The sequence below is a fragment of the Pongo abelii genome, chromosome 20 (assembly GCF_028885655.2).
Source record: "Pongo abelii isolate AG06213 chromosome 20, NHGRI_mPonAbe1-v2.0_pri, whole genome shotgun sequence".
NCBI classification, from domain to species: domain Eukaryota; kingdom Metazoa; phylum Chordata; class Mammalia; order Primates; family Hominidae; genus Pongo; species Pongo abelii.
This window is the reverse complement of record NC_072005.2, coordinates 16,022,069-16,034,211: the sequence shown is the minus strand read 5'-3', so window position 1 is coordinate 16,034,211 and position 12,143 is coordinate 16,022,069. Positions and strand designations below refer to the sequence as shown.

Below are 12,143 nucleotides of genomic sequence, written 5' to 3'. Positions count from 1 at the left end.
GTGGTTATATTATTTTTGCTTTTCCCTTGCTACAAGAACAGCCCATCCCAGCGAGAGGGGCCACTTTTTCACGCTTGGTCCTGCAAGGAAGAAGACCCTGCAGAACAGAGCTTCTGCGGACCCACTATGGATATAAATGTAGGCAAGAAATGAAGCTTTGTGGTTGTCAGTTGTGTGAATCCAAAAGTTTCTGAGACAGGTCTCAATCAATTTAGAACGTTTATTTTGCCCAGGTTAAGGATGTGCCCCTGACACAGCCTCAGGAGGTACTGACAACATGTGCCCAAGGTGGTCGGGGTACAGCTTGGCTTTATACATTTTAGGGAGACATAATACATCAGTCAATACAGTAAGATTTGCATTGGTTGAATCTGGAAGTGTGGGATGACTTGAAGCTTGGCAGCAGTGCAGGGTTGGCAGAGTGGGGGCTTCCCAGTCATAAGTAGATTTAAAAATTTTCTGATTGGCAGGCCAGGTGTGGTGGCTCATGCCTGTAATCCCAGCACTTTGGGAGGCTGAGTTGGGTGGATCACCTGAGGTCAGGAGTTTGAGACCAGCCTGGCAAACCTGGTGAAACCCCATCTCTACTAAAAATACAAAAAAATTAACTGGGCGTGGTGGTGGGCACCTGTAATCCCAGCTACTCAGAGGCTGAGGCAGAAGAATCACTTGAACCTGGGAGGCAGAGGCTGTAGTGGGCCGAGATTGTAATGTTGCATTCTAGCCTGGGCGACAGAGGAAGACTGTTTCTCAAAAAAATAAAAATAAAAAAATAATTTCTGATTGGCAATTCGTTGAAAGAGTTATTATCAATATAAAGGAATGCCTGGGTTATGATACAGGGTTGTGGAGACCAAGGTTTTATTGTGTAGATGAAGTCTCCAGGTAGCAGGCCTCAGAGAGAATAGATGGTAAATGTTTCTTATCAGACTTAAGGTCTGCATTGATGTTTATGCTGGTTGGCTTTTCCTGAATACCAAAAGGGAGGAGGCTATAATGAGGCATGTCTGGCCCTTTCTACTTCTACCTTCTCTTCCCATCATGGCCTGAACTAGGTTCAGGTTTTTCAGGTTAACTTTGGAATACCCTTGGCCGAGAAAGGAGGAGTCCATTCAGATGGCTGGGAGGCCTTAGAATTTTAGTTTTGGTTTATGGTTGCTAAAATTTCAAGGTCACTACTTGTTACTGCAGCATTCCAAACCTAGGTTGACCAACACAGGGGACCAAGTTCCATTTCACTAAACACCCAGATCAGAGGCTTTCTTCTGATGCAATTAGCCTGAAGCTTTCAGGATAAAGATAGCTGAGCCCCTCAGGTCCTGATATAGTTTGGCTGTCTGTCCCCATCCAAATCTCATCTCGAATTGTAATCCCCACTCGTGGAGGGAGGGACCTGGTGGGAGGTGATTGGATCATGGGGATGATTTCCCCCACACTGTTCTCATGATAGTGAGTGAGTTCTCACGAGATCTGATGGTTTAAAAGTGGCAGCTCTGGCCAGGTGCAGTGGCTCATGCCTGTAATCCCAGCACTTTGGGAGGCCAAGGCAGGTGAATTGCTTGAGGCCAGGAGTTTGAGACCAGCCTGGCCAACATGGTGAAACCCTGTCTCTACTATAAATACAAAAATTAGCTTGGCATGGTGGCACGTGCCTGTAATCCCAGCTACTTGGGAGGCTGAGGCAGGAGGATCACTTGAACCCAGAGGTAGAGGTTGCAGTGAACTGAGATTGTGCCATTGCACTCCAGCCTGGGCAAAAACACCTTGTCTCAAAAAAAAAAAAAAAAAAAACAACAGTGAGTCCATCGAGAGAAACACATCATAGTGCAGATGGTTCTTAGTGAAGATTATTAAGGCAGTAAAAGACCAAAGTCTGTGAGGCAATGGTGGATCAATGTGAGGAACTGGCTAAGGGATGTGATCCTCCGAGTCCTGTTGCTGCATCCAGGCCCAGTTCAAACCCATCAGAATACTTGCTTAATAAATATTTCTTGAAAGAATAAAAAAAGAATTAGGCATGATCATTCCTTGAACCTGGCTCAAACTCACATATTTACAGGAATATCACTCACACCCGAACAGTCATGGCATAACAAGGTCACGATCCGTAGGAACACTTGTTCCCCAACAAATATCATTTTGGATTAGGCCACGGTCAGTGGCTCATGCCTGTAATCCCAGGACTTTGAAAAGCTGAGGCAGGCAGGTTGCTTGAGCCCAGGAGTTCAAGACCAGCCTGGGCAACATGGTGAAACCCCATCTCTACAAATAAAATAAAGTAAAATATAAAATAAAATACTAAAGTTATCTAGGCATGGTGGCACTCACCTGTACTCCCAGGTACTCAGGAGGCAGAGGCAGGAGGGTTGCTTGAGGCCAGGACCGTGAGGCTGCAGTGAGCCTTGATTGTACCATAACACTGCACCCCAGCCTGGGTGACAGAGTAGACCCTGTCTCAAAAAAAAAGAGGAATTAGGTCAAATAGGAACCTGGTCTGGTTCTTGCTGTCACTGCCCTGAACCTTAGGACCGCATGAGAATGAGATAGATGCCTGCATCCTTGCTGCAGAGAAGAGAAACATGTTTGATTTTTCTTCCGGGGTCATGGAGACAAGCTATCAGAAACTAAGAGTAATTTCTTGCTCCTGGTTCAGAAACTTAGCTTCAGATCAGGGTTATATGAGCTGAATGTGTGTCTCCCCAAAAATTCATATGTTGAAGCCCTAACCCCCCATGTGATAATACTTGGAGATGGGGCCTTTTGAATGTAATTAGGTTAAGATTAAGCCATGAAAGTAGGGTCCCCCAGTGGGGTTAGTGTGCTTATAAAAAGAGAAATCAAGACCAGATCGGGAGCGGCAGCTCACGCCTGTAATCTCAGCTCTTCGGGAGGCTGAGGCCAAGAGTTTGAGACCAGCCTGGCCAACATGGTGAAACCCCATCTCTACTAAAAATACAAAAAAATTAGCCAGGCGTGGTGGCAGGCGCCTGTAATCCCAGCTACCCAGGAGGCTGAGGCAGGAGAATCGCTTGAATCCAGGAGGCGGAGGCTGCAGTGAGCTGAGATCACGCCATTGCACTCCAGCCTGGGCAACAGGCTCTGTTTCAAAAATAAATAAATAAATAAATAAATAAATAAAATAAAATAAAATAAAAAGGCAACAATGGGGTCTGAGCTTCATGGGGATGCAGCCACACCCTAGAAAGTCATTTAATTACAGTCCACCCCCATTGGATATAATATCCATTTATTTGTTTACTCCGATGCTAAATTTGACCCAATATTTACAATCACAGATCCATTTTCTTGAAATTATTATTTTATATGTCTGATGCATTAACTCATATTTTAATACATTTTCTCCCCACGAGAACATAAAAAACACCAGGAGGGCAGAGGATCTCATCTTGCTTGTTCTCTTGTTTGAGCTGCAGGCAGACAAGGTTTGGTTCCTACAGTCTGGAACACAAAAAGTGTTTAATAAATCCTCAATACAGGCATGAATAGACAAGTTTTAAAGGCATGAGGTGAGGTAAGTAAAGCCATGAGCTGGCTCCATCAATTGTACCCAGATCCCTAACAAGACTCTACTGGGTGACACAAACATACTATCTAGCACATATTGAGGATTTATGAAATGCCAATACGTTTACAGGCATCATGCTGTGGGGCAGGTGCTATTATTATTGGCCTCCCCATTTGCAGACAGAGGTTCAGAGAGGTCAATTCACTTCACTAAGGTCACACAGCCAGGAAATAGGTAGGCAGTCAAGTTTATTTGGTGTGAGCCAGGGTCCTGAGGCATGAAGCCACTTAGACTATTATACAAGTCTCCCTCTGCCTGTTAATCTGTGTTTAAGAACCCAAAGAGAAATCAACAATTCACACTGCCAGTGGATCTCTGCTGAAACAAAGAAAACAATGGCTGAGTGCGGTGGCTCATGCCTGTAATCCCAGCATTTTGGGAGGCCGAGGTGGAAGGATCATTTGAGTTCAGGAGTTTAAGACCAGCCTGGCCAACATGGCAAAACGCCATCTCTACTAAAAATACAAAAATTAGCTGAGTGTGGTAGCGGGCGCCTGTAATCGCAGCTACTCAGGAGGCTGAGACAGAAGAATCACTTGAACCCTGGAGGTGGTGGTTGCAGTGAACCGAGATTGTGCCACTGCATTCCAACCTGGGCGACAGAGTGAGACTCCATCTCAAAACAACAACAACAACAACAACAACAACAACGACAACAAACTCCCAGAGAATTCAGTTGAAGTGATGTCATGGGGTCCACATACCAAGCAATTAGTAGAATTCATCTGAACCCGCCACCTCCAGCCCTCCTCCAAAACTCCCCGTGCTCATCGGTCAAAGCCCCTGGACACCCTTCCTGGAGGACACATCAGAAATGCACTTGGCTAGAGCCTTGAGTGGCATCAAACAGCCCAATGGAACACCTGCCGGCACGATCTACCAAACTCTATTGTCATAACAATCCCCAGGAAGCCAATTCTAAGTTTCATCAGTGAACAAGCCATGGGATTTTTCAATGACCCTTGAGGGCTCATTAAAAGTTGACACACAACTCTTATCTACACTTCATTCGTGCAAATGAAGGAGTCTCTCAGGATCAACCACAGAGCTGCAGGCAGACGAGGTTTGATCCACAGCTCAGGGCTAAGATGAAGACAGAAACACAGGCTCACTCTAGTCCGGAGGAATGGTCCCCAGGTAGTATCCCCCTTAGCCTCTAAACTTAGATGTTTAATTAGCAGCAAGAGACACAGGTAGGAATTAGAAGTAGTCCTTCAGCTGGACGCAGTGGCTCATGCCTGTAATCCCAGCACATTGGGAGGCTGAGGCGGGTGGATCATCTGAAGTCAGGAATTCGAGACCAGCCTGGCCAACATGGTGAAACCCCATCTCTACTAAAAATACAAAAATTAGTCGGGTGTGGTGGCAGATGCCTGTAATCCCAGCTACTCAAGAGGCTGAGGTAGGAGAATCACTCCCACCTAGGAGGCGGAGGCTGCAGTGAGCCGAGATCATGCCGCTGCACTCCAGACTGGGCAAGACAGAGCAAGATTCTGTCAAAAAAAAAAAAAAAAAAGTGGTCCTTTCTTCCCCCAAGACACAAGAGTCCCAGAGCTCCACACAGTTAAATGCTACAGAAAGCACCATGGCATCTTGGCCCTCAGAAGCAAAGCAAGGAAAACACTTGGTGCCAAGTGTGGCCCCCGTGAACTTCCCATGCTGCCGGAGTAGATGGAGGGGAAGGTCTCCAGAGCTCTGAGAGGGGCCGAGGCTTCTACTTCTATTGTAATGCTAACTGCATTATGTCATATAAGTTACTTAATAGACATATCCCTTGTTCCTTCCACTAGACTGGCCACCTGAGAAGGCAGGACCACTTTGGACTCACTCATCATTGTGTCCCACCACCCAGCATCTAATAGGTGCTCAATAAATAGTTGCTGAGAAAACAAGCAAATGACTCTCTCATTCCAATGCTATGGAGAGTTTGTGAGTTGCAAAATCCTTCTGAAATGTGAATGGCTATTCCCGAGTTTATTTGAAATTCATTTTCCAGGTGTGATTGACCTCATTTGAACCCACTGGTCCTTCTGTGTTTATCATGGACAGACGGTATCGCCCGTGTAGATGAGTATAATCTTGGGGCTATTGGGACCCTTTGAAATCAGACCCCTGACTGTCTGTTTTGGCTCCGTGAGCCAGTCCCCACTCCTTGCTGCCCAAGGCCCCTGTCATATTGTCTGTCTTTCTTTCTTCCTCTTCTTCTTCTTTTCTTTTTCTTTTTCTTTTTTCTTTTTTTTTTTTTGAGATGGAGTCTTGCTCTATTGCCTAGGTTGGAGTGCAATGGCATGATCTCAGATCACTGCAACCTCCACCTCCTGAGTTCAAGCGATTATCCTGCCTCAGCCTCCTGAGTAGCTCAGATTACAGACACACATCACCACGCCGGGCTAATTTTCCTACTTTCAGTGGAGACGGAGTTTCACCATGTTGGCCAGGCTGGTCTCGAACTCCTGGCCTCAAGTGTTCCACCCGCCTCAGTCTCCCAAAGTGCTAGGATTACAGGTGTGAGCAACCGTGCCCGGCCCATATTGGCTTTATTGTCCTTCTCCTTCTCCTCCTTCTTCCTTCCTCTTCTTCTTCCTCTTCTTCTCCTTCTGCTTCTCCTTATTCTTCTCCTTTTCCTTCTCCTTCTCTTTCTTCTTCTTCTTGAGATGGGATCTCACTCTGTTGCCCAGGCTGGAGTGCAGTGGCAAGATTTCAGCTCACTGCAACCTCCGCTTCCTGGGTTCAAGTGATTCTCCTTCCTCAGCCTCCTGAGTAGCTGGGATTACAGGTGTGCACCACCATGCCCAGCTAATTTTTGTATTTTTAGTAGAGATGGGGTTTCGCCATGTTGCCCAGGCTGATCTCGAACTCCTGGCCTCAAGTGATCTGCCTGCCTGGGCCTCCCAAAGTGCTGGGATTATGGGTGTGAGCCACTGCCCTTGGCCTGTATGCATATTTTCTTTGTCAATTAAAAAATGAGCATCTGCCAGATTTCACGTGTTTGGGATCAGATAAATGTATTTGGGATCAGATTGAATAAATGAGAAAAATCGTATCATAGTCCCTGACTCAAGGGCAGGGTGCAGTGAAGGGAAGTAGATGGAGAAGATGTTTCTTGAGGGAGGGATGGGTCTCATCCACACCTCTTTGCAGCTGTGAGCACAGGTTCTGGTGCAAAGGGAGGGCTGATGCACTTTTGGGGAATGTATCTTCTGGAACTCATAGTTTTTGGTCATCCCTGGGTGAAGCCCAGGGGAAAGATTCAGAAATTCAAGGGTCCTGCCTGGGAGAAAAGCTGAGTGGAGCCACAAGGCTGAGGTTCAAAGGGACTTTTTGCTTATTTGCCACACACTGCTGGGTACATAGTAGGTGCTCAACAAATATTTGTGGGACAAATGAAGGAATAATGTGCACAGTTCAAGAGAAAAATGAAATGGGGAAAGACGAAGGGGCGTTCACCCCAACCAAGCACCTACTCTGGGCCAGAATCCTCACACATAGTGTGTCTCTTACTGGAATAATCCAGGCCCACTTTACAAAATGGAAAATGAGGTCCAGAGAGGCCAAGCTGCTGGTCCAGGGTCACAGTGCCCCCACCAGGTAGGGCCGCAAGATGCAGCTGAACTGCGACCTTAGTGTCCCCACCCCATCCCCTGTCTCACAACTCACCTTGTTTCCTGTGAACCCAGCCCCATGTCTCATTTCTCTGGGCACCCAGAAGCAGCAACAAAATACTTTTCTCTGGCCAGGCACGGTGTCTCACCCCTGTAATCCCAGCACTTTGGGAGGCCCAGGCAGGTGGATCACTTGAGGTCAGGAGTTCAATACCAGCCTGTCCAATATGGTGAAACCCCGTCTCTACTAAAAATACAAAAATTAACTGGGCGTGGTGGTGGGTGCCTGTAATCCCAGCTACTCGGAAGGCTGAGGCATGAGAATCACTTGAACTTGGGAGGCGGAGGTTGCAGTAAGCCGAGATAACACCACTGCACTCCAGCCTGGGTGACAGAGCAAGACTATGTCTCAAAAAAAAAAAAAAAGAAAGAAAGAAAGAAAAATGATGGCAGCATCCAGAGGGTAAAAAACACATCAAGTAATAGAATATATAAATTAGTTATACTTGTTTTGGCCGGGTGCGGTGGCTCACGCCTGTAATCCCAGCACTTTGGGAGGCTGAGGCAGTAGGATCCCTGAGGTCAGGAGTTTGAGACCAGACTGGCCAAAATGGCCAAACCCTATTGCTACTAAAAATACAGAAGTTAGCTGGGCGTGGTGGCGCATGCCTGTAATCTCAGCTACTGAGGAGGGTGAGGCAGGAGAATCGCTTGAACCCGGGAGGTGGATGTTGCAGTGAACTGAGATGGTGCCACTGCACTCCTGCCTGGGTGACAGAGCGAGACTCCGTCTCAAAAAAAAAAAAAAAAAGCCGCCAGCCAAAACCCACTAAAACCAAGATGGTAACCAAAGTGACCTCTGGGTGGCCTCACTGCTCATTATGCATTAATTATAATGCATTAGCATGCTAAAAGACACTCCCACCAGCCCCATGACAGATTACAAATGCCATAGCAACGTCAGGAAGATACCCTATATGGTCTAAAAAGGGGAGGAACACTTATTCTGGGAATTGCCCACCCATTTCCCCAGAAAACTTATGAATAATCCACCCCTTGGTTAGCATATAATCAAGAAATAACCATAAAAATAGCCAATAGCAGCTCTTGGGCTGCTCTGCCTATGGAGTAGCCATTGTTTCATCCTTTTGCTTTCTTTTTTTTTTTTGAGACAGAGTGTTGCTCTGTCTCCAGGCTGGAGTGCGGTGGCACGATCTTGGCTCACTGAAACCTCTACCTCCTGGGTTCAAGTGATCTCCAGCCTCAGCCTCCCGAGTAGCTGGGATTACAGGTGTGCACCACCATGCCCAGCTAATTTTTGTATTTTCAGTAGAGACAGAGTTTCACTAGATGTTGGTCAGGTTGGTCTTGAACTCCTGACCTCAGGTGATCTGTCCGCCTCGGCCTCCCTAAGTGCTGGGATTACAGGCATGAGCCACCACGCCCAGCCCTTATTCCTCTACTTTTTAAATAAACTTGCTTTCAGCTTAGGGACTCGCCCTGAATTTTTTCTTGTGCGAGATCCAAGAACCCTCTCTTGGGGTCTGGATCAGGACCCCTCTCCTGTAACAACTCCTTGTGAGAATTTTCTGTTGGTGAAAACCAAGGCATTGAAGGAGGGAAGCATTTCCACACTGTGAGAATGGGGCAAGAGAACACGGTAGGCTGACGGAGTTAAATCCTTAGGTTTCCCTGCCTCGTCACCCCTGGTCTGGTCCACCCTGGGTCTCCACTTCAGCAGAACCTGGCTCTCAAGCTTGGGAATACATTTAACCTCCTGAAGGCGATTTTCCTTTTGAACTGTGGGTGTGGCACCCTGCTTATCTGAACAAGCTCATTTTTTGCCTTTTTGTGTTTTGATTCCCTTATGGAATATTGTTGTCATACAACTCTGTTTTTTTCATGCATTTAATAATTGTTCTTGCTGCTGTGTCTTTATCTTCTTGTATGAAAAGGAATAGATTGAATGATAGGTACGAGAAAGCCTTACCCTTGTTGCCAACAGCCTCATCCCAAAGGTCCTCCCTCCTGTTCCAGTCTTGTCTGGCCTGGCCTCCCCTCCTGCTCTGATGCCAGGGGATCCTTGGCTCCATCGGGACCCCAAAATCACTGAGCTAAAGGGAAAATTCAAGCTGGGAACTGCTCAGGACAAATCTGCCTTCCATTCTATTCAAAGTCATCCCTCCAGCTCACTGAGACAGACGCATATTCTGACTGCCTCCTTTGGAAAGGCATATTGGAAACTCAAGAGAAGGCAACCACTTGTCTCTCCGTGATCTGGAAGCCCTTTCCCTGCTTCGAATTGTCCCCATCTTTCTGGATAGAACCAAATACTTCTTATATATATTGATTGATGTCTCATGTCTCCCTAAAATATATAAAACCAAACTGTTCCACGACCACCCTGGGCACATGTCACAACTTCCTGAGGCTGTGTCAGGGGTGCACGTCCTTAACTTTGGCAAATAAATCTCCTAAAATGATTGAGCCTTGTCTGGGCATTTTTCTTGATGGACAACACTGTGTGGAATTTCCCCTAGTCCAGGAGGAAGAAAGAGGAAGGGCCCAGTGAGTACTGATGAATGCCAGTGTCCACTTGCAAATGTCACCCCGCCCCCACCCCCAATCCCCAGAGGTCCTTATTTGAAATGCTTGTTCTTGGGCGCTGTAAAGAATAGCACTTGAACATGAATTTAATTTCTTCAGCAAGGCCAGTTTCCTACTTTCTGCAGAAAAGGTACACTTGCTAGCAGTTTTGCCACGAGAGTACACTGAACAAAAGAGACAAGGTCATTTATAACTTGACACATCTACCCTACTGCTGTGTCCAGTTACCATTAGCTAAAACAAGACCTCACACTCTGTATCTATCCCGATTGGCTAGCAACTTAGAACTTTTTTAAAAAGGCAAAAGCAGAAGAAAACAAAAGAAAGAAGTAACTTGTAGAATGCTAAGAAAAGTAAAAACTCCTTCAAATAAAGAACAAGCTACGACCTAATACTTGGTTAGACTAGTATAAGCATGCCAAAGCAAATATTTATACTAAAATGTAAAAGCTAGGAACATAAAGTACATTGACTTCTTTATTACAGCTAGCAAATATTTAAGAATGTTAGTACATCTTTAAATACATTTTGCTTCTAAAACAAGTTATTGTTTGTAAAAAGTAAAGTAGAGGTTCCTCTTCAAAAACTTTCCTTCCCATTCAATTAGGAATAAATAGTAACTTCTCTTAAAAGCAAAATTTATTCAAAGACCTGTGTTAACATTCTTAAATATCTGCTAGCCATAATAAAGAAATCAATATACTTTATGTTCTTAGCTCCCACAATTTAACCTAAATATTTGCCCTGGCATGCTTATACTGGTCCAAGCAAGCATTAAGTCATAGCCTGTTCCTCTTCCTTATTTGAAGGTGTTTTCACCTTTCTCAGCATTCCACAAGTTACTTCCCCCTTCCTTTGTTCTCCTCCACCTTTGCCTCTTTCAAAATGTTCTAAGTTGCTAGCCAATCGGGACAAATACAGAAGGTGAGGTAGCGTTCCAGCCAATGGAAACTGGACACAGCAGTAGGGTGGACGCCTCAGGTTATAAATGACCCTGTCTCCTTTGCTCGGTGTCCCCTCGTGGCAAAACTGCTGGCGAGTGTACCCTTTCTGCAGGAAGTAAAAATTGTCTTGCTAAATAAATTAATGTTCAAGTGCTATTTCTTTACGGCACCAAAAAACAAGCATTTCAAATACTATTTATTCTTAATTAGATGAAGAAGGAAGTCTTTGAAGAAGAACCTCTGCTTTTCTTTTTACATCCTGACACGAGGAAGACACAGGCCCAGTGGCCAGGAACCGCCCATTTGGGCTCCACACAGCCAAGTGTCTTCTGGTGTCTCCTGTCATTCTAACCCAGGGGGCGGTACCTGAAGCGGTATCCAATCAGAGGCACTAGGGGCCGTACTAACTGTCCAATCAGGAGTGTAGCCGTAGCCGGAGGACGTGGAGGGCTACGGAAGCTTCAGTTTCTGGCGATTTCTTTGCTTTTTGGGGTTTGGGGTGTTTGCTGCTCGCGCAGGCCCCCCCCCCCCGCTAATCTCTGTCGCCGCCCCTCTGTGACGTAAGCAGGCCCAGGGGAGGACGCCGGGACACCCGGAGGCCGGAAATGCTGAGTATGCGGGGCCGGACGTCCCGAGACCTGAGGAGGAGCTGGTGGAACCAGCCGGATCTGGCTGTGGCGGGACCCGGGCCTGTCCGCTGCGACTCCGGGGTCTGGGACCCGAGTTCCCCTGGAGCAGCTCGGCCCTCGGTCCTCTCGGCCGCAGGGTGGGGCTGGGCCGGCAGCTGGGACTCCGGGAGTCCTGTCACGTCCCTGCGCAGTGACTGTCGCCCCAGATCCCTCTCTGGGCAGCTCCGCGTCTCCCCAGATTGTGCGGGGGCCACGGGAGGATCATGGGGGGTTCCCGCCTCCGGCCTGGGGTTCCTGTGGGAGAAGCCATGGTCTGTGGGCTCCCCAGTCCCGCCTTTCCCCCCGCAGGCGGCCCCCGCTTCTACCTGAGTCTTCCAAAAGGTGTGCGAGGCCAGGTCTCCGCTACCCGGTCCCCCAGCCTCGCTCCCCCTTGGGCTGGCGGTAAATCTTGTAATAAACGTTTCCCTCCGCGCGTTCTCTAACGCCAGCGTCTCCACTGCAATCCACATGGTTCTCAACTGTTAGTCCCTTTGTTGTACGTTTCAAACCGACGTGGCATTTAAGTGATCATTGTTCCACAGAGCAGTGGCTGACTCTTTTAGGAAGATTTCTTTTCTGTCTGTCACCTTTTCACATGTAAGGAAAGGAAAGGAAAACCATATGAAACGCCTCTGTTTAAAAAAGCCTTTGTGCCGCTACTTTTATCTTAGACACCTCATCAGACTGCCTTTGGGTTGAGGTTCCTGTCACACGTGTCCGTATAGAAGACACCTAA

At 47.0% G+C, this 12,143-nt stretch overlaps 1 protein-coding gene across 6 annotated transcripts in view; it reads right to left on the bottom strand.

The window, feature by feature from the left end:
- LOC129051894 (uncharacterized) overlaps window positions 1-12,143 on the bottom strand; it is a 72,097-nt gene that overhangs the window by 52,770 nt on the left and 7,184 nt on the right. For 4 of the 6 annotated variants that reach the window (XR_008516421.2, XR_010138431.1, XR_008516420.2 and 1 more), the window contains exons 2-4: window positions 11,734-11,994; window positions 11,106-11,662; window positions 2,329-2,450 (exon numbers count right to left, since the gene is read on the bottom strand). Coding sequence is in view for 1 of the 6 variants with exons in the window: in XM_054539866.2 (XP_054395841.2) it covers window positions 11,272-11,877 (606 nt within the window). In the remaining 5 variants the exon portion in view is untranslated. Of the gene's footprint in view, window positions 1-209; window positions 744-2,328; window positions 2,451-11,105; window positions 11,995-12,143 lie in introns of those variants that run through there. The other 2 variants (XR_010138430.1, XM_054539866.2) reach the window with 2 other exon arrangements.